General features: G+C 47.2%; 1 protein-coding gene across 2 annotated transcripts; it reads right to left on the bottom strand.

Annotated features, from left to right (window-relative positions):
* Positions 1–731: 731 nt before the first annotated feature.
* On the bottom strand, positions 732–18,965 carry LOC146190307 (trypsin-4-like). Of its 2 annotated transcripts, XM_084599785.1 has the most exons (5): positions 18,805–18,965; positions 14,233–14,326; positions 12,450–12,633; positions 2,319–2,476; positions 732–899 (listed from the first exon to the last, which is right to left on the bottom strand). In XM_084599785.1, exons 1-5 carry the CDS (start codon positions 18,888–18,890, stop codon positions 732–734), a joined length of 690 nt encoding a protein of 229 aa, XP_084455911.1. In that variant the 5' UTR covers positions 18,891–18,965. The 2 variants fall into 2 exon arrangements, 1 of the variants encoding a protein (XP_084455911.1); XR_014706311.1 differs by lacking the exons at positions 732–899; positions 12,450–12,633; positions 14,233–14,326; positions 18,805–18,965 and adding an exon at positions 3,397–3,558 and having other exon boundaries at positions 2,375–2,476.
* Positions 18,966–20,349: the final 1,384 nt, after the last annotated feature.

The following is a 20,349-nucleotide window of genomic DNA, read 5'->3' as shown; positions in this document are numbered from 1 at the left end:
AAAATTCATGCTTCAGCTTCTGGACGTCGGCCCAGTGATTGTACTGGGCTACGCACTGAAGTTTCTTGAACCGGTTTTCCGGGTCGTCACCTGGAGAGCCTTGGAAACTCGGCAGTTCCCGCAGCTGCTGCGACAGGAAAGACGGCGCAGAAGCATCTACCTGCATGATCGAGGGTGACTGCGTGGTCATCGAAGGTGGTGTAGGAGTGGATGGTGGTGACCTAACAGTACGATGAAATTGCAGAGGCGCGAACGCCGGCTCAAGACCTCGAAGCCGTCGGCTACCCTGATGGGTAGGCATAATCTCAATGATAGGAGATCTCTGAGGGCTGGAGTATAGGTTGACTGGAGAGGTCTGAAACATGAGTTGCGGCACCCCGCACCTCCACCAGACGTCATGAAGTGATGTTTTGGCAGAAGTCACCGATGACCACTGATCGGCAGCGTGCTACAGGTAGGGCCAGCGGCTCAACGTCAGAACGTCGGCTTTCTCGCTTCGAGAAGACTATAGCGCTCGCGATCAGCGCAGATCGAAGATGAGAAATGCGCCATTGTGTTTATTTTCGTTCACCATTAGAATGGACCTCCGACATTACCACAAGCATCCTGTTGCTTTCACCTTTCATGTACTCTTATACATAGGTTAACTTTATTTGCTGGGCTTGCCACAAAATTACCACACACGTACAGCAGCAGGCTTACAAACGAGAAAGTTGCGCACGAGGAGATTCTCAGGGCGTCTCGCCGACGACGCTGCGTATCCAGTCAGTGCGCGTGGAGACCCTGGCGAAGACTCCCGGCTGCTTGGGCGCGGCGCACCTGACGCCCCACGAGGTGATGCCGGCGAGCACGTACCGGCCATCTGCACGAGGACACTGCAGGGGCCCTCCGGAATCACCCTACACACATAAGCGCACTCGTGAAACATCTGTGTAAGGGTTCACGCACTCTAGCGCACTCTAGAGAGATGGAGCGTGTTCATACACAATACTGTCGCTCCCGTTCAGGCTGAGCACAACTGCGACGTTTATTTAATCTGATGTATCGCAACGTTGTGAAACTTGTTTCGAAACGTCAAGGGGCTGTAATTGTCCCACTTCTCGGTGAACCTCACAACACTGCAATGGAGAAAGGAGGGAATTGAAGAAGAGTGAAAGAGGCGACCTAGTGGAGTGCACCAAATAAATTCAACCGCCTGGAGTTATTTATCGTGCACTTACATCGCACATCACAAGGGCGTCTTCCATTTCGCTTCCACTGAATAATGGCTTCCGCGGCCGAGATTGAACCAGTGCCTTCGGTCTAAGTAGCACTTAACAGGTTTGCTATAGCATCAAATGAAAGACCGACCCAACACGAGTCTTGCTTCAGCTCGTTTTCAACGTTTTAGTTAGTGACAGCAGCTCCACGACGATTGAGGGAAGCTGATTTTGTTCGTACACGAATAATAAATTCGTGGCGTCACCTGCCACCTGCTGTTTGGAGAAAATAATGTTCGCTGACTTGTCGATGGGCGATGTTCGCGTGTAGACCTCGCCGAGATTGGCAGCGCTACGAACATGCACACGACTTTCGTAGTTCAGAATGCCTTGAGTCGAAGTGTTGCAAACCGGAGCGCGGGCATCGTCTACAGTTCTGGGTAGTACATCAGCGCAATCGTAGCTCCATTGCAGTAGCGCGAGGCGGTTCGTAAATTTAGTAGTCACTGTAGAGAACGCTTGAGGGACTTTTAGTGTGAGCTCTCGTTTATCGCACGATGTTCTGGTCTGCTCGCGATGTTGCTCCCTGACTAAAAGACAACTTCACCAGCTTTACTGTAAGGCTTTACGTACTGCACATATTATACTGCGCATACTGAGGCGCATCTAAGAAGCTCCGTTGCCCTGGAATGGAAGGTAGAAGAGCACGTTTGCAAGTGGAATATCATAGTTTTCGAACACTCTTCAGAACACTAACTCTTAAAGAAGAACGGACAGACGGGTGAGTTGGTGGTATGCATTCTTCAAACAGTACAGTTGCCTCCACCTCAGCGGGAGAGATCACATCCCGTTATCCAGTATTGGTTCGCGTGATTTACAAGCCAGAGAAGAGAAAAAGATACATGTATCACCTAGCACAAAATTTATTATCAGAAGCGTGTGCCATATTACTGGCACAACTTTAATTAATGAACCTTGGCCTATAGAAAACCGCATGCTGGTGATATGTCACCGCTTGTAAGAATAACAAAGGCGACCTATGCACCACAGCGACCGTAGTCTCACTAAAATGTCGCCGAACCTTTCATCGGGGTTGAAGTGCGTCGCTTGGCCGCTTACCTGGCACACTGAGCGGCCTCCTTCTTCGGGCCCAGCGCAGATCATGGTTTCCTCCTTGACTTCGTTGATGCCTTCGTAGAAGCCGTGGCACGTGGCATGCTTCAGGACAGGCACGTCGGCCTTCTGCAGCTTGGCTGGGATCCTGCCCCCTTCGGACCCTGCGTGCGGCCGACGAATGACGCTTTAGTGCTCTAGCACGTGTGCCACTTGCGAAAAAGCCCTAACTTCAGGCGGAAGCCTCTGGGAGGTGGCAGTTGGCAGGTAATATTACCTACCACTGAGCGGTCGGCGGGCTATGCGACATCACGAGACCACACGACATAAGCAAGCTGGCAGAAGCTGTCATCTCGGAGCTCCTTTTAGATGGGAATAAAACTTGGGGATCTTCTGTCCGATAGCCAACCATAGGCCACGCAGACACGTTCGTACACATTGCTAAGAGCGGGGAATTACATCTGTCACGTGATCTTACCTGTACAAAACATGCTAGATTGCGACTATGCTAATGGGTGCGTGCGAGATAACGGAGTCACAAATTAAGAGATCAATGATTAAGCGAGTAGCGAAATGCATGTACCCGAACGAGAATCCGCAAGGGGAGCGCAGACGAAAAATTGCGGAGGTTTATCATGCTCAAACCTAATGATACGAGTGGAAGTCGCCGAGCTATATTAGCAGAGTGCACAGACACAGCCTGTTGCCTACACAGAAGATTTTATGCGCTCGAACCAACGGGTGATTTGTCGTGGCGAGACTGAGCGATCGGGCGCTGGCGACGCAGCTGTCAAACACTCGCCTAGTCAAGTGGTACCACAGCGGCCATATGATGCTCCGAGCGAGCGCAGATGTGACGCTTTAACATGCGCTGACATTGCTGTGCGATGTCAGCGCACGTTAAAGATCCCCAGGTGTCTCTTCTCTCTCTCTCTTGGGACTTTGGGATATTCACGGGGGGGGGGGGGATACCGGACACGGGTTATGCCGGCCTAATGTCGCGGCGGCACTCTTGGTGTCCGGGGGATGGGGAAGTGGGACGTGGGGAGGGGTGGGGGGGGGGGGAGATCGTCTTGGCCCGCACCAAGCAAACAGCCCGGTGAACGTCGGCAGGTCGGTAGTCCGGTGTGCAGCATCCGGTGCAGCAGCGCTTATGGGTGTTCCAGGCGAAGCCTGGTACTGCGCCTATGCGAGGCACAGGAAGGACTGCTGGTGACAGCAGGACGCCACGGCGATTGGGGCAACCGCCGCAGCAGGAGGGGACCGCGATAGACTGCTGCCAAGGCAGCAGCGCAGCGGGTGGCGTTGAGGAGATCGTCCGTAGACAGCGCGCCGAGACCCGCGAGCAGGGAGCCCACGGGAAGCTGTCCCGGAGTATCCGGGTAGCAGCAGGAGGGGGCGCCAGGATTCACGGACACACGTGGTCCATGGCGGCGAGGTGGAGCCGCCTCGGCGCACACCACTGGTGCTGCGAGGACGGCAGGTGGCTTGCGCGTGGCAAGCGTGCTGGCTTGGCAAGAAGCACGAGCGCAGCGAGGACTGCGGCATCACAAAGATGTCAGCAGAGAGTCACCGCGACGACGAGGTCGGGCGGCAACTTGGGAAGCCGCCGGGAACTGCTGCGGCAGCAGCAGCGCGGCGGGTAGGTCGCCAGGATCCACAGCAACACGTGGTCCATGGCGATGGGGGAGGCACGGTTCTCGTGCCACCAGGGTGTGTCCCAGGTCCGAGGAGCTGCAGGAAGCCGCGGGCGGTTCTGCAGGCTGCTGTCCATGAAGTAGAGGGAGGGGCCGCCGCCGCCGCAGCAAACGACGGCGGCCCCGAGGAAATCCTTTTTCGAGGAGTAGGGCGCCGTGGCCGCCGAAGCGGCCCGCCGAGCTAGGCCTCTAGGAGAGGTAGCGGGTGGCCGCTGACGCGGCCGACTGCTGGGAAGACCTCCTAGTAGTAGGAACTCGCCGGCGCTGGGGAGCGCGCGACGAGCGAGGACGTACGTCTGCTGCCGCTACGGACGGTAGCGGGCGCTGGCGAAGGTGCTCGGCGGCAGCGAAGCTGGCGCGACGGAGCGAGGCGCGACGATATCGCGGGAGGCAAGCGAGGACACATCCACACACCTCGGAGGTGAAATTGACTACTGTGTCGAAATTACTCCGTAGCCCTCCACTACGGCTCCTCTTTCTCTCTTTCTACTTTCATTCCCACCTTCCTCGCTTCCCTTACGGCGCGGTTAAGGTGTCCACAGAAGACAAGTGAGATAGTTACCGCGCCTTTCCCTTCCTATAAACTAATCCTCTCCGCGGCGGATAACGTGGCGTGACATCACACCTACCACTAGGGCCTCGATGTTGTCCGCGGGCCCGCGATGTTGAACGGCGGCGCGCGGGCAACCTTACCTACCACACTTGCGCTGCAACGGCTGAACGTCAAATTTTCGGCCCCAGATGACCTCGGGAGTTTCAGTGCGAAGAGTAGAGGTTCAGCCCTAAAGGCTACAGCCGGACAAGAGCAGCTAGTGCACTTAGCGATGTTAATCAGGAGTCATAGTTTCCTGTTCTGCACAAAATCGGGTGTCGTCAGCATTGTGAGCGAAAATCATGAGCGTATGCCTCTGGTAGGCGCAAGTTGGCAGGTGATATGGCGGTCCACTGATTGGTCGTGTACTGTCACGAGACCGCATGGTATTGCCGAATCGACAGGAGCTCTTTACGGACGGAGAGTTGTGAATCGAACCTAGCATCCCCGAATGTCGAGTCTCACGTTGCCCCTAGGCAACTAAGCACGCTAGTTAAAGCGCGACTTTATCTCTGTGTCTGCTGGTTTTTCACATGATGTGGGAGCAACAGCTGCATGCTAATAAGCGTGCGTGATACAATCGAGACACAAATTAAGGGATTGATAAATAAATAAGTAGCAAGCTGCATGTCGGTGAGTTTGCGCTAATCATGGATCTGCAAAAAGCTTTTTAACACTGTTGCGTCGTATCCTTAAAGGCTGAAGTGTCTGTATTTTTTTTTTACACCGACGTGTCAGACTGGTGGAGCACACTGTGGAGGTCATTATGTTGTGGGGACCCGAAAGCATTGAATTCTGCCTTTAATAGCCAGCGTTGTGAAGGCACTGTGCAAGAAAGCGTATTTTGTGCAACTGGGTTTTCCTGCCTACGTCGTTGTGCCATCTCACGTTGATCCACCGACTAACTACATAGTAGTAACCCTTCTCATCAGCTCACATATTGAGCGTTTCAGCGAAGATGAACCAGAATTTTCCGATATAAGATTTTTTATACATGGAGGCGGGTTCTGCGAAGCAATAGCAATAGTGTTGGCGGACATCAAAAAACGGTAAATTTCTAATTGGTAAGCTGATTAGCACATTCAAGATAATCAACATTTTAATTATTAAAGAATAAATTTTAACTACCTCGCGGAAAAAGACGCACACTTTTGCAAATGTGGCTGTTAAATGCATTCCTGCATTAAAAACACTTCTCTAAACGCTGCCCACTCGTGCCGCCAGTCTACGACACCTTCTCGGTCCCACGGGGGCTGGAGCAGCAAGCAGCTGCGAGCAGCGCAGCGCAGGCGGGACAAGGAAGGTAACGTGGCCTTTGCGTCGGCTCTGCAGGTAGTGCTTAGAGAGGACTATGGTTTTAGAGAACGCGTTTTCGAGTTTTCTACTTCAATGAACGTCACCAAATAGTTGTCATGATTAACGTCTCATCGCCACCACAACATATATGCAGGTGTGCAGTAGTGTCTATCTTAGGTCCTCTGCTTTTTTTTAAAATATATTTTCGATCTTCCATGCGGCCTACCAGAGCCACCTAGACTAAGGAGAAGGTCTGCGCACTCTCCCCGTGACGTCACGTCCCTCAACTCCGCCGCTCGCAGCGGTAACTCGCGAGCATTTGCTGTTTGCTTGCGCTTCAAGCAATTTGTGTGGCAGGGGCGGTGATTACACCGTTCATTGATCTGCAATTAATAAACCGCAAATACTATGAAAAAATTGGAGGGGGCACTTTGGACCACAAAAGTGCGGTGAGGTGAAAGCCTTTATAATAAAGCGCGATGGCTCTTTTGCGCGATCGCTAGTGAACTATAGATGACTGACGTTTTAGCGCCTGTTCAATGATGTGAAAAAGTCTGACATTAGAGGTTTATAAAGTTTATTCACGTATGTGATACTCTCTGTGGACGGACGCATGCACGGACGCACTCATGAGCCAATAATATAAAGAGCGCCGTCATAAAACTGAGCGTCAAGTAGGTGTTTCACTTCACAACAAGAGAGTACTTGATCCATGGTGCGTCTTCAAAAATGTGGAGAACCACACGTTCTTTGTCTCAAATTTATGTCGAAACGCTTATTTCGTATTTCGCACGCAATCAACCAGAACTTCTAGGTTAATAATTCTGCCACCGTCTTCCTCTATGGGCAGTCTCAGCCGATTGTAAAAGCTTCCTAAACAGCATCTGCTTCTAAAAGCTCCCGATTGCTTTCAAGGTCCTTTTCTCACTTTAGTTTCTTAGACGTATACTTAGAACAGTTAGGCAACTTGGTTGGCACCGGCTGCGGCCATAGCCGCACACGCGAAAGAGGAGCAATAACTGCTCCTCGTAAGTCTACATGAGAAGCTTCTCAAATAATGTCTGCCGTCATCGCTGAAGTGATTCTCACACACCTAAAGCAATAAAAGACTGTGCGAACTTATAAGTAACAATTACTTATGCGAGGGCCGAAAAACTCACTTAACAGCAGTCGCACAAATTCAAGTGCACCACCGTAGCCAGAAATTATACACAAGCTTATAATAATTATACTCCTCTATAAAAAATGTAACGATATTGCCTTTAAAGTAATCAATACTGTCTGTCTATTCTGACTACAAACAATGCACGCCGAAAATCGCCTTTTTCGTGACACGTACATCTGAACAACACTCCAGATGCTCAGATGGAATTAAATCTCAACCGCTTACGCTTGTGTACTCTGAGACCTGAAGATTCACTCGAGGAGCAGCTCGTAATCCACGTTCCCTGCAGCTCATCATCCTTGGCGAAGCGACACACGTTGATCGTTGGCCCATAATCATGATTCCCCACTGCACTTCGGCACACAACAAATCCCTGGCATGTCGCCGATTATTTCGTGTCGAATACTGCACTTGCACGACACCACACTCGACATGCTTACACATGCTGTTTTTGGCGACGCTGTGAAATGACCAGTGTATAAGGGGGCCTGCGGCCTCGTCAAGCTGCCTTTAACAGGTTTTTCCGCAGGCCTTCTGCATCTTGTGTGTTCTACTTTATGCAGAAAAATAAACATTATTATTATTCAGTTGAAAAAAAAAAAAAAGCAACACTGACAGACGCGCTGACACAACGACATAAAACATGTACAGTTTCCGTTAAACGCCCAACCACAAAGCGGCGTTTCTTCAATGTAAGGTCAGCGTCTCGGCTACTGGCGTCGACTGAAGCGAAATGCTGGTGCTTACAGCGAGCCGACGTAAGGAGACGCCGAGTTCAGGCATCCGGACCCCTCAGGGTCCGGCTCCGAGGAGGGGCAATAAGCGTATGGACGCTGCCCAGCGTCTCTCTACGTTTGCAAAATTATGGTCAGGTGGATATGGTAGAGGGCCTAGTGCGGTGACGTCACATGATGTCACGGGGAGAGTGCGCAGGCCTTCTCCTTAGTCTGATTCTGGCCCTACAGTATAGAAAAATGCTAATATATGCAGATTACTTCGCGATAATAATTACAGGTAATAACATCGAAGAAATAGAGCACAAAACAAACTTAGATTTGGCCAGAATCTATGATTGGCTTTCAGCTAACAAGCTGTTTATTAATGTTAAGAAAATACTATATTTCACTCCCGTAGTAAACAAATAGATGTTAATTCTGTATGCATTGGTACTGACGACTCCATATTAGAATATGCATATAGTTGCAAATATCGTGGCGTAGATTTTGATACACACTTAATTGCCAAAATCATTTATTAACAGTTGGGGAGGGGGGGAGGGAGGGGGGGGGGTGAATAGAGCATCTGGCTGCTACAAACTTCTTCAGGCACGTAATATCCTTGACACAAATACAGTGCGTATTTTATATTTGTGCTTTATCCACAGCTACCTTTCATACTGCCTAGAGTCATGGGGATGGTCATACAACAGTTACCTTGATCCAATTCGAAAATCACAGAAGCGATCATTAAGAATCATAACGCATTCAAGAGAGGACCACTCCTGTAATCCATTATTCGACGACTACCTATACTAGCTTTGAATTACTGCTTCTGCAAAAAAAAACAAAAAAAAAACAAATGTCGTAAACAGCATGGTAAGGATCAACCACCCCTTTCAAATATCCGTCTTGCACACATGAAGAACCACGTGGAATACAACCTTAGGTAACTTCAATCTACCGTCTACTTTCAACGTATATGGAGAGTGATTTCACTCTTTTATGGTTGTTAAAATATGGAACAGCCTTCGACATGAAGTAAAATATGCTCAAAAGTTAGCTCCTGCAGCAAAAAAAAAAAAAATACCTTCAGCGCTTGCACAATATATGGTAAACATATCCTACCTGCTCTATACGTCCGTTGTTCACTGTAGAAAGTAGAACGTTACGACAAAGGCGACTGTTTGTTTTCAATGTTTATTTCGCCGACAGTTTCGGGAATCGTATTCCCTTCGTCAGGGCAGCTTTACAATAATCCAGTTTTGTGATCATCGGCTTGAAAAAAAAAAAAATCGTTTTTTTCTTCAAGCCGATGATCAGTCGTCTCGGCTAAGTTTGCACGTTATACATTACGGACAGTAGGCTAATTGATCTGTAATTTTTCAAGTCCATAGCGTCCGCTTTCCAATGAATTAAGATAATGTTAGCGTTCTTCCTTGATTCCGGTACTTTCGATGTCACAGGCACTGCGTATACCGGGTGGTCAGTTTTTCTGGCACGACATCCCCTCCGTCCTTCAACAAATCTGTAGTTACCTGATCCTCCCCAGCTGTTTTCCCCCTTTCCATAGCTTCTAAGGCTTCCTTAACCTCGTCGTTCGTTATTGGCGGAACGTCTAATTGCTCTTCACTACAGCCAATTTCATTTTTGTCCAGACTACTTTGGCTACTGTAGAGGTCCGTATAGAGCTCCTCGGCTACTTTGATTATCTTGTTCATGCTAGTAATGAATACATTGCCCGCCTTGTCTCACAGTGCATACATCTCATTCTTGCCTATGCCTAATTTCCCCTTTACCGCTTTCAGGCTACGGCCGTTCTTTAGAGCATGCTCAAATTTACCCATGTTATACTTCCTTATGTCGGCCACTTTTCGCTTATTGATTAGCTTTGATATCTCTGCCAGTTCTATCTGGTCTTTTGGGTTGGAGGCTTTCATATTTTGGCGTTTCTTAATAAAATCTTTCGTTTCTTTAGATAGTTTACCGGTATCATGTCTATCAATTCTACCCGCTACTTCTACCTCGCCCTCAGTAATATTTCTGAAATTATTGTTGACTCTCTACGCTAAGATCGGCTTCCACAGTTAGCACTGAATATTTATTCCGCAGCGAGAGCCTGAATTCTTCTACTTTTCCCCTTACCACTATTTCGTTGATGGACTTGTTCGTCACTAATCTGTTCCATTCCCTCTTCAAATCCAAATTAATTCGAGACCTAAACATCCGGTGGTCACTGCATCGAACCTTTCTGCTTACTTCTACATCGTGCACGATTCCAGGGTTTAGAACAGAGTATAAGGTCAATTTCATTCTTTGTATCCTCATTAGAGCTTTTCCATGTTCACTTCCGGTTGTTCTGTTTGCTGAAGAAGGTATTTATGATTCGGAAATTGTTTAGTTCAGCAAACTCAACTAATGCCTCTCCTCTGTTATTCCTTAACCCGGTGCCATAGGTGCTCGCTGCCTGGTCTCCAGCTTGCTTTCTGCCTACCTTGGCATTGAACTCGCCCACCAGAACAGTATACTGTGTTTTTATTTGCCCCATTGCAAATTCAACACATTCGTAGAAGCTTTTGACTGTCTGGTGATCATGACTACATGTAAGCGCGTATGCTTGTACAACCTTCAATTTATAATGCTTATTACGTCTAATTGCGATGCCTGCCACCCTTTCATTAATGCCTTAGAATTTCTCTGTATTACCAGCTATATCCTTATGACAAGGAAACCTACTCCTAGTTCTCGTCTATCCACTAAACCTCGATAGCATAGTACATGACCGTCCTTTAGTACAGTATATGCCTCATTCGGCCTCCTAACCTCACTAAGCCCTCTGATATCCCATTCCTCTAGTTTCTCTAACAGCACTGCTAAACTAGTCTCACTAGCTAGGGTTCTAGCATTAAACGCTGCCAGGGTCAGTTTCCAATGGCGGCCTGTCCAGCGGAGCCAGAAATTCTTAGCACCCCACGATGCGTCACAGGTCTGACCGCCGCCGTGGTCAGTTGCTCCGCAGCCGCAGGGGACGGAGGGCCGGGGTTTCATAGGACTAATCATGGGAGGTTGTGGCCATTTATTGCACCAGGGTGGCCATTTGCTGTTCTGGTGAGGGAGTGCGTTGCCGGAGGTGTTCACCGGCATCAGGTCGTATCCCAAACTTATTGATGCAATTCCATCGATTGCGCGGCACCGGAATTCAAACCATAGTCTCCTTGCATGCGAGGCGTATGTATGTATGTATGTATGTATGTATGTATGTATGTATGTATGTATGTATGTATGTATGTATGTATGTATGTATGTATGTATGTATGTATGTATGTATGTATGTATGTATGTATGTATGTATGTATGTATGTATGTATGTATGTATGTATGTATGTATGTATGTATGTATGTATGTATGTATGTATGTATGTATGTATGTATGTATGTGTGTGTGTGTGTGTGTGTGTGTGTGTGTGTGTGTGTATGTATGTATGTATGTATGTATGTATGTATGTATGTATGTATGTATGTATGTATGTATGTATGTATGTATGTATGTATGTATGTATGTATGTATGTATGTGTGTGTGTGTGTGTGTGTGTGTGTGTGTGTGTGTGTGTGTGTGTGTGTGTGTGTGTATCCCGGCTGTTCTAAGTTGGCATTGTGTATGTGACATGTCTGCAACTTTGTACTTTATTTTTTGGACCCATTACCATACCTTTTGGCTACGGGCGCGAACAGAGTTGCAAACATTTTTCTTATGTTTTCAAAAATAAATAAACCATTTGAATTTGAAAGTTTGTTGAGTCACAACACCACTGACATGGCTATTACTGATGTCCAGTTGCAAGTCTCTAATTGCAACCAGAGGACTAAATTTAATAAATAAAATTTATTTATCAGAAATTAGTTCAATCGCTTATGAATTACGATTATGCGTCAGTTTTCTGATATGCGTCAACAATGGTGTGATTGGGCCGCAGAACCCGCCTTCATATATAAAAAAGGCCATCTTTAGTAAATCGGTAGTTATTTGCTTCTACCCTTTCGCGGTGATTCAGGGGCGCTTGAATGTTGAATACAAGGACGTGGGTTCAATCCAGGTCGCGGGGTTGCTTCTGGATGGAGGCGAAAAGCAAGGCCACATGTACAGTCGTGAGCAAAAGTGGTATACAACACTCAGCCGGCGGCAGAGCTCGCAAAAACCGCATGCCAACTTCATGTAGTAACAGATATCTGTGATCAGAATAGTGGCACTGCCCCATTTTATCCACATGCATGTTTCACTGTCGCTGTCTCGTGCGCTGTCGATAGGCGGCATTTTTACGCATTTTTCCCGAGCTCTGTCACTGGCTGAGTGTTATATACCACATTTGCTCACGACTCTGTGCGATATCATTGCACGTTAAAGAAGCTCAGTCGATCGAAATTTCCTGAGGCCTCCAGTACGGTGTCCCTCATAGCTTTAGTCGCCCTGAGATGTTAAATCCTACAAACCAAGTATTATTTTAGCACTTTCAGACGATATTCTTTCTCTTTGTTGCTCCAATGCCTGTTGTTTTGTGTTTATATTGTACGCTGCCAGGTGGGAAAAAAAAATTAATAAAGTACACACTAGTATTCTAAAGAAAGTTGGGCAAGTTCTGTGTGCAATACGACAATGAAGCTGTTGTACTGACTGTCCTTGGTGAGCCCCCATCCGCTGATGGTGCAATTTTGTTCTTCGAAGCTCTGATCCTTCTCTGGCAAGCAGACGGGCATGAGGTGCTTGTGTTTCCCTTCGAAGTCCAGTGGTGTCCTTAGCTCCAGCAGTGCGTAGTCGTTGTTCAGGCTGTTCTTGTCCCAGTCCGGATGCTTGGTGATCTGGACAGAGTGACAAACACCGTATACAGCGCTCAGAGAGACACACATAAAAGCGCCGCTGTTGGAGAAAAAACTCCATTTGCGTACAAATCTCACGCACACTGTCCACGCAACGCATTTTCTACCTTGTTAAGCCTAGGGATCACCTTTGCAGACGCATGCAAATGATTTATTGGATGGACTTCAGTAGCGCATCTTCACACCCCGTGAATCGTGCGAATATTTTCGAGCCAATTGTGCTGGTATTCCATGAAATGGGCGGTTCGCAGACAGCCATCTTGAATTTAGATGGGGCATTATGTTTCGCAAAATATTTTATACACATTTCATATATCACTGCAAGCCGTGTCAGACTGAAGAATGCTCCAGTGCAACTTTCCTTCAATTGAGACAAAACGGAGATAGTAGCCCTGCACAGGGTGAGCCAAAGAATTGAGGCCAGCCGGTTTGAGCACCAGCGCCTTCTCTTATACACCGAATGTTGCTGAAACACCACACCGATGATCCGATGTGTCCAACACAGATGTATAATTAAACAAGAACTCAATAGAAGGCCGTGCGTACTAATATGCGAATTTCGGAATCAGGTCCAACCACATGGCTCACAACACTAATCGCTTGATAGAAACAGAAGAGAAGTTTTAAACATGCCAACAACCTGAGGCTGCAACTACGCCCCACTAGTCTCCCCCAATGCAGAATACAGGTGCTATTGACTAGTTTCCCAATCTCTTTCGAGTTTCAACATACACCAAGCCCACAATAAAATTCCAGTGAATCGCTGCTCCAAATTGGGGTGGTGCTGGTTTAGAGGCAATGGCATTCTGCTACCTAGCTCGGGGTCATGCGTTTAAGCCTTTAGGCGGTGGAAGCCAATTGTTCGGATATGTCCATTACGGTGGGCTGCGTAGACTGAAGCGCTTCTTCGGCACGTGAAAACCTATGTGAAACCGCGTTTCAACGTTTCAGCGAAATATACCGGACATGTGTATACCCAAAACTTTAGCCATGAATGGGCGATGAAACTCAGTCAAAGCATGCGAATTACTGCATATTGTGTTAGTTTATTATAGCTAATTGTCCAGTAGTCACGCTGTGCTATATACTATCGCGATGAAAATTATTTCGAACAGCGGAAAGCGTGGAAAAAGGTCCAGGACCACCAGAGATACGCGCGCTCATCCGGTTTACGATAGTTTTGCATCTCTTATATATAACATTCGCTTTCTTATTTTGCCACTTGGGCGCTTCAGCACTCATTATTTCCAGAAAGGGTGATTTGCACATCATGGGTTTGTTAGCGAAAGTGACTGTGGCCTGCGTGCACGCAAAGCGAGCGAGCACGATGACTGTGAGGCTCCATTGGAGAAACGAGGAAAAGAACACAAGAGAACACAAGCAGAGCTATTGCAAACTGGAAGAAGGCGTCTATCTCTGATGGTGACAGGAAGACTTCCGGAGCTGGACCTGTTTCCATGCGCTGCTGCGCTGTCGCATTTGTTTTGTATCGCGATAGCACATGGCGTTCGCCTTTCTGTATGGTGTTCCTGCAAGACGGCATAGATGGCACTGCTCGTCATGATAGAAATGATGCCGTACCTTTCTTACATAGACGACGTCGTCGGTGTCGTCCTTCTTTGTGATGTCCTGCTCTCCGACTGTTACGGCAAAATCTGATGGAAAAGTCAGCAGCCTGAAAAAGATCAAACCAGCATAGGCGGAAGTGAAGAATAACGGAAGTGATAACGTGAGGACTGTTGAGTACTTCAGTGACACGTCTGAAGCTGTAATTATAATTCTCTGCAGTGTGGGGAGAGCCCCTTTCGTCACATTTTGTGACTTCACTGCAGTTAGGTGTCTCGTGAGGGCGCTCGACTATAGGGTTCAGAAGCAAAGTATGTATCTAGCTTGTGGGTGGCACGCACAGTCACTACGCACACAAAGTTAGGTTATCATAGAGAAGAAGGGAGTCTTATGTATGAGTCACAGAGTGGACATGAGCGATTTCTTCTCAGGCACCCAGACCACTTTCTGGGCGAGCTGGTAAGAATGTAGTTTATTTAGTCACTCGTAATGTTTCTGCATTCAAATTCAAAATGGAAGTAAAAAGTAGTACATGGCAGATTTGAGGGCTGTATTTTTGAGGAAAATTTTGGAGGTACCGTGTCGCGTTTGCAACGTCAAGCTTTAATCAGCCAAATAGAGCCTCTTGACCCTATCGAATATGTAGCAGACTCCACGGTCATGAACCTTATGCCATAACTTTTATACTGTATGAATGTAAAGCAAAACGTACGACATTCAGCGCGGAGCTAACAAAGAAATATAGCGTACATGTTGTGAAGTTTGCTTTGCTTGCATGCAATGCATTCATGCAGGCAGAGCACGCTTTACAGGAAAAAAAAATAAGGAGCGATTACTTTGAATGTTGTTGAGGAAATGCGAAGCATGCACCTTTTTCACTCCGCTTATGTAGCACTGGGGAACGCACTGACAATTTTTGCTATGTCCTAGTCTTCTGTTATATTCGATTCTTTGTTACATTCAGTCTTTAGACCCTTCCACCTCTCCCTTATGAGAATGATGGAGATATTTCGATCTTTCCATTTTGCATCTGGTCGCCGTGGCAGGTGGCTCTTCCGTTACAAACCATGAAGAATGGCAGGCTGCTCTTGCCACCCTCCAGGTGGCAGGTGGCAACGGCTTCATAGAAATGGCAAACAGTCTTAGTCTTAGGAAATAACCAATGCTTGAGCATTATTAAGGCGAAAGCATTTTATGAAAGGCTCAAGTCTCGCCATCATGTCCGTCCATGCGTCTGCGAAAAGTGTCCCACTTCTTCGCAAGACTTCACGGGATACTGCGGGATTCCACTTGTCAGTCATCTTTATGACGTAATCATAAAAACAAAACTCGTGTCTACACCGGGAATTTAACCTCCATCCCTCGGATACCCAGTCTGGCGCTTTAACCAACTGCGCCATGCCCGGGATCGTGAAACGCACATCATAATTATTCTTGTCCTTGAGGAGGATAGCAGCGGTAGTTTACGTGTGAAAGATACTGTGCTTTTCCTTCCCTGTAAGCCAATTATAGAACGCTGGTGAACTTTGATGTGTTCAACGGAACTCTGGTTGTGTTCGGTGTGCAGCAGCAACGCTCAGGCTTTCGCATTTCTCCACTGCAGATTCTGCAGAGCTCTCGGTATTTTAATACAGGCTGTATGGTGCGGTGCCCCCGGTCGCCGGGGCAGGTGGCTCTTTCCTTACAAACCATGATGGGTGGCAGGCTGCCCTTGCGATGCGCCGGGTGGCAGGTGGCAAAGGCTTCAAACAAACGGGGAACCAGTTTTTGTCTTACAAAACATGCAATTCTTGCGCATTATTAGCACAGTGTAAGGCCGCGGTGGTCAATTTTGAAATGTTTAGGTGTGCCCGCCGGAGGAAGCGGCGCAGATGGAAACAGCGAGAAACCTACTGATGCAAGCATTATCGAATACGCAATCCCGACCTCCACGTTGCGCCTCCTCACTCCCATCGACACGGGCGAGAAGGCACGGTCGCCCCCGCGTGCGTAACACCGCATACACTCTTCTTTTACTGAAAACTGGAAAGCTGAAATAATTATCTCCCGACCGTAGCTAATCGTCCCCTGCAGTGGCGACGGGGAACTACGGGAAGGGGGTTGGGGTTGAGAGAAGGAAAAAAAGGCGCGAGGACGAAAGTGGAGCTCCTGTTTCCGGTGCCGACTTTGAAATCTGCAATTGCCAGATATCTGCGTCTTTCTGCGTCGCCTTGCTCCAAGCGCCCGAATTTAATCTACGGCGACACCGGTGGCCGATACGCAGTCACGGCGCCGAAGAAACTATGCCATGTGTGGTCAGACCTCCAAGTTACTTAAGCGTGTTGCGAAATTACTTGCGCGCCGTAGCATGCTTCTCCCAGCTAAGCCGCTCAATGCTCGCAGTTAATTTTTCGCACAGAAATGGCGTTTGGTCGTCAGTATTTTTTATACCAGATTTGTTTGTGGTACTTGCCTGATTCGACCAGAAGAAGTCGGGTGTTCGCATCGTTTGTGGCGAAGGCAAAGCGAAACAAACCGCTGTCCCAGTGATGACATCGATGGCGCCATCTCGGTTTATTTGCAGCAACACTGCCACAGAAATTTGGTGAAGGATGGTAGGCGGACGGAGTTGTTATTGCGGAAGGCTTTAAGAGCTTTATCAAGTGCCTTATGAATAGCAATCAGCATTTGGCCAAAACTGAACTATATATATATATATATATATATATATATATATATATATATATATATATATATATATATATATATATATATATATATATATATATATATATATATATATATATATATATATATATATATATATATATATATATATGTGATTTTAGACCGTCGTTTTCGCAGGACCCTGTATGTGATGTCCGGATAAGAGCTCCCCATCCGTATCCGCATCCGAGTGATCAAGCGCACCTTTGCCACCATCTCACTCGATGGTGGCATCATGACCCTACTCATTGTGGCGTCTGGGCAACAAGTTTGCAGACACGGCTGCCTCTCTGGCCTCAACGCGCGGCCTCCTGCGAGCGTCGTGGCTATCTCCCTTGTCTGGGCGCACCACCATGCGCATCACTGTCCTCAGGCTCTGGGCATCCACTCGGACCGCGGATAACTCTGACATTTTCTTGTCAGTGTCTGTGCCCTCCATTCTCCGTCTACCTCTCTCTTTCCCTCCACCCCGCGCTCTTGTCGCTCTCCTAACAAGCCACGGTCACTTTTCCTCCTATTTCCATCGTTTTGCACTACGCTCTTCACCTTCCTGTTCATGCGGTGACGCCGTGGGAGACGTCCTTTATTAAATAAGCGCCTGTGCGCTCACCACGGACATAGCAGAGCGTCCTCCTGGCTACCCAATTTTGTTTCCCCTGAAAATTTCCCTTTTTACTTTCTTCCCCTCGTTCTGGTGCGCTGCTTATTCGCATTGCTGTTCGCATTTCATCTTTACTCCCGACTGTCAATCGCTTCGAATCCCGCCCCGACGGTTCGTAGGCCTACGTGTCAATCTGCTACATGCCTTATGTTGTCGGGGGACCCATATGCCAAACTTGGTGGGCCACGGCTCTGCCCTCATATGTGGACATGGGGCTTTACTGTTTCCTCGCCCTGCGTGTACCCATAGCATTTTTTTTCTTTTCATTCTTGTTCTTAATATGTTTGCTACTAATGGCTGTTAGATGGACAGTTCTTTCTCCTCGTTGATATGTTTTGCTTCTGCGATGGTACTTTTCTGCTTTGTTTTCTTTTGCTTAACTGTTACGCACCATTTCCCCTGTTCGTACCTTTGACTTTTCCTGCTTTACTTTCCTCTGACCCAATTAAAAAATTTCGCTTTAATATCGTCTTGCCTTCTTCAACCCATTTATCCTCTACTTACGTTTCTTTTTTATTCCGCTCGTCTTATTTTTTAAACTCCTTTTCCTTCCCACAGTTCCCCTCACCTTTCTTCCTCCTGGTCATCTACAAGAACACGTAAAGTTTCTGGGCACGCTGAATCCAGCTTTTTTTTTTTTTTTTTTACTTTTCTTTCACTATGGGGCCCCTTTACTTTTCCCACTTGCAATGTGTGCCATTTTTTTTGCTAATCGCTTGTTTTTTTTTTTCTTGCCCATTCTTTTTTATTTTCAATTGGTTTTTGCCTCCGATAACCCCCAGTTCGTTGCGGGCTTTTTCTCACATTTATCTATCTTATTTTTTATATCTTGAGAGTTTTACAATAAATAGTTTTACGATAAAGGGAAACAGAGACTTAGGACAGAAAAAAGGCGATTTGCACTTATCGTTGATTCTAACTACGGAATAACGCAGGATTCAATTAAAGGGGAAGGAAGGCGCAAAATTTCGATGAATATTACAGAAAAGTGCCTTGTCAGCAGGGCAAAATCAATGAATAAATGAAAGAAGTAATGAATGACTGAATAAATAAACGAAAGAATGACTAAAAAGACACAAATTAATAATAAACAACCAAACAAAAATAGATAGAAACCAATCAACCAATCAGTCACCTATCGTTTAGCCCAGGCTAATTTATGACTAACTGATATGTTTCGAAAATGTATATATATTTTTCTTTCTAGGATGCTCGCTCACCCACTGACGCAGTGTGCAGCGGTGAGCACGTAGCGGTTGTTGACGATGGAGCCTCCGCAGGTGTGTCCCCTGTCCAGGTTGATCATGGGTATCTGTCGCCGCAGCGATATCTGCCAGGGGAACTCGAGCGGGCCGGCATTTTCGCCTCCCACGATGCGCTGCTGTGAAAAGCGGCTGCGGGCGCCCGCATGGTACGCCTCCGGAAGAGGAGCTGCGCTCGGACCGCGAACGCCGCACCCTGCGCAGTTGGCCGATCACCCGTGAACGGCTGCGGGTCTGCTGTTTAGGTTTCCCTCTACTTTGAACTCAGCTGAATTACACTCGGGAAGGTTTTGGGCATAGTGATTTGTTTTTCTTATCCACCAATGCAGTGCTCCCTTTACGCTGTCATTTATTTCTTTCACAGCAGAGAACACAAAGCGCCTTGCGACAAGCAATTTTATGCATTTTTGTTAGAAAAGGCGTATCGAAGGACAGTTATGCGCAATTTTAAACAGCAGTTATAAGCGGTTACTAGTAATTAACTGCGGTGAATTTCGGCCATACTGGCGACCGCACTTACGACGGCAGTACTTATGAAGCCATTTTCCATACGAGCAAGCCCAGATTCCTTTCGAATGAGTCATAGTCAATTGTGCGTCACTTGGACGTCTCACGGAAGAACATCCTAGCTTGCCTCTAGTCACTGCTAAGCACTATAAGGGGACGCCCGCCCAACCGCAGTCTGGTCTAGTCTGAGGTTATGCCACGATGCGCCTCCCGCTGTTGTTACTACATATGAGTTTCTTCGCGCATGTCTAAAAACCTCACTGTGTTCGGGTTCACGATGGTTACTAGTTATGGGCTGTTCGGTTTACGATGTGCAGCCTTCGCCGGAGGTCCGCACATGTTTCGCTTTATAAAAAATAAAAAAATCGTTGAAAAGGGTACAGTGTATCGGTTCGTATTGGTTTATTGCTGAATATTTCAAAACGCTAGTAACAAGAACATGTTCCAGATTAAACTCCACGCCGGTTGCCTTTGCCTTGCTTTTTCTTTCCGCCTATCTAGGTGTCTTCATGCTCCCAATAAGTTTCATGTGCTCCATCGGCTGTAATTGTGTAGATTTGTACACACCCGGTTACGCAGCTGTGCTCGTTATCAACGTAATCGGCCTGAAACCCAAATTAGGCCTTTGCTGGAGGTCGGCACATTTCTTGCTTTATAATACTAAAAAGGGAGAAAGACAAATAGAAATACCAAGAACATGACCTCCCTCAGTGACCTCCCGTTATCTGCTTCCTGCGCCATCCGCGATCATTTCACATATTGTGCTTCTTAAGCTCAGTGCTCCACCAGAGCGTCTTCAACTGTCGACCTCCTTTTCTTCTCCATACCTCTTTGCCACGTTAGGAAACCATCACTTTTCTTTCTAGCATATTATATGCCCGGCACATCTCGATTACGTTAGTTTATATCAAATTAACTTGTCATAACTTGAAGGGCTTTCTCCCATTCACGCCATTGTTATCCCTCTTTCTTGCAATTACAGCACCACAGCTAAAT

The sequence above is a fragment of the Amblyomma maculatum genome, chromosome 4 (genome assembly GCF_055883805.1).
Source record: "Amblyomma maculatum isolate TAMU_Amacu chromosome 4, ASM5588380v1, whole genome shotgun sequence".
In the NCBI taxonomy this organism is placed as follows: Eukaryota; Metazoa; Arthropoda; class Arachnida; order Ixodida; family Ixodidae; genus Amblyomma; species Amblyomma maculatum.
This window is presented reverse-complemented; position numbering and strand designations above follow the sequence as displayed.